Source organism: Colobus angolensis, unplaced genomic scaffold, assembly GCF_000951035.1.
Source record: "Colobus angolensis palliatus isolate OR3802 unplaced genomic scaffold, Cang.pa_1.0 Scaffold26, whole genome shotgun sequence".
Taxonomy (NCBI): domain Eukaryota; kingdom Metazoa; phylum Chordata; class Mammalia; order Primates; family Cercopithecidae; genus Colobus; species Colobus angolensis.
The window spans coordinates 2,953,049-2,954,863 of NW_012115821.1; the positions used below are offsets into that span (position 1 = coordinate 2,953,049).

Here is a 1,815-nt window from a genome sequence, read left to right on the forward strand (position 1 = left end):
ATCTCTACTAAAAATACAAAAATTAGCAGGGCATGGTGGTGCATTCCTGTAATCCCAGCTACTCTGGAGGCTGAGACAGGAGAATCACTTGAACCCAGGAGGCACAGGGTGCAGCGAGCCAAGATCATGCCACTGCACTCCAGCTTGGGCAACAGAGCAAGACTCTGTCTCAAAATAAATAAATAAAATAAATAAATAAATAAGTGCTTCTTCAAAAAACATTTCTTAGTCTTCAATTACCTAAAGGTTAAAAAAGAGTTCATCCAAACCTCTCAGTAGTTGCCTCCTCATCCAAATATTTCTAACTATTTTTAAAAACAGAAATCAACCTAAATTGTATTTCCTCTCCTTTTTCCTGTGCATGTTATAAATGACTGAAAATTAACAGAAGCATAGAAACCGGGAGCTATTACCTGTCCCACAGTAATCAAAGGCTGACAATCACTAATAAGCTATTACAAATGGAAAAGCAATACTGAATATATATAACAGGCATAAGCCACCGTGCCTGGCCAAAGAAGCACTTACTAAGATACTGTATTACACAGTCTAACTCTATTGGAAGGATCGAACAGTTAGAAAAGTAATTAAGGGCTAGGCATGGTGGCTCATGCCTGTAATCCCAGTGCTTTGGGAGACTGAAGCAGTCAGATTGTCAGGGCTCAGGAGTTCGAGGCCAGCCTGAGCAACATGATGAAACCTTGTCTCTACAAAAAAATACAAAAATTAGCTGAGTGTGGTGGCGTGTACCTGTAGTCTAAGCTACTTGGGAGGCTGAGGTGGGAGGATCGCTTGAGCCTAGGAGGTTGAGGCTACAGTGAACCAAGATTGTGCCACTGCATTCCAGCCTGGGTGACAGAGCAAGACCCCATCTCTAAAATTAATAATAATTAATAATTATTATTATTAAAAAAGCAAATAGTTTTCTCTTGGAAAAATAATTTCCAGGAACCTCTCATAAAGTTTAGGTTTGCTAGTGTTTTTAATGTTTTTATTGCTGTCATCGGTAATGACTTGAGAATTTCGTGATTCAGAGACTCCAGGAGGCAGAGAATCGAAACCAGGAACTGAGTCAAAGTGTTTCATCAACCACAAGACCATTGCTTCGACAAATAGAAAATTTGCAAGCAACCCTGGGATCCCAGACATCGTCGTGGGAGAAATTAGAGAAGAATCTTTCTGATAGGCTTGGTAACTGCTTTAGTTTTTATGCTCGATGCAGAAGCCCTTCCATCTTGTTTATAGAATTAGAATAATGGTATGAAATTGAAATTCATTTGATCTGATAGTTACATTTTGTGTCTAATATGTAGATTTTTATGTTTTCTCTTTTTCTACATGTATTTTTAGTACCTTTATTATGTCTGTTTCAAACCATTTTTTCCCATTACACAATGTTATCAGATACTGGCTAAAGTACTTCCATGTCAGTCTTTCATTCATTTCTTTTTTTTTTTTGAGACGGAGTCTCGCTGTGTCGCCCAGGCTGGAGTGCAGTGGCACGATCTCAGCTCACTGCAAGCTCTGCCTCCCGGGTTCACACAATTCTCCTGCCTCAGCCTCCCAAATAGGTGGGACTATAGGCATCTGCCACCACACCTGGCTAATTTTTTGTATTTTTAGTAGACTGCTGCACTCGATTTTTTTCTTGTCCATTGCTAAATCTGACCCCTTTGAAGCTTGTCTGCCATAATATAGGAGGTAGAGATCAGATCTGATTCTCATCACTGGTAGAATTCCAAGAGCGAAAATAGGTCTACAGAGAGTCAAGATCGACCCTAGAAGAGAGATACTAGGGAGTCTTAAGATTCCATA

The 1,815-nt window shown here is 39.7% G+C and overlaps 1 protein-coding gene across 1 annotated transcript in view; it reads left to right on the forward strand.

Moving 5' to 3' along the window:
• Positions 1-1,815, forward strand: part of TMF1 (TATA element modulatory factor 1) — a 37,139-nt gene that overhangs the window by 19,604 nt on the left and 15,720 nt on the right. The window contains exon 6 of the mRNA XM_011947296.1: positions 1,020-1,191. Coding sequence (XP_011802686.1) covers positions 1,020-1,191 — 172 coding nt within the window. The remainder of the gene's footprint in view (positions 1-1,019; positions 1,192-1,815) is intronic.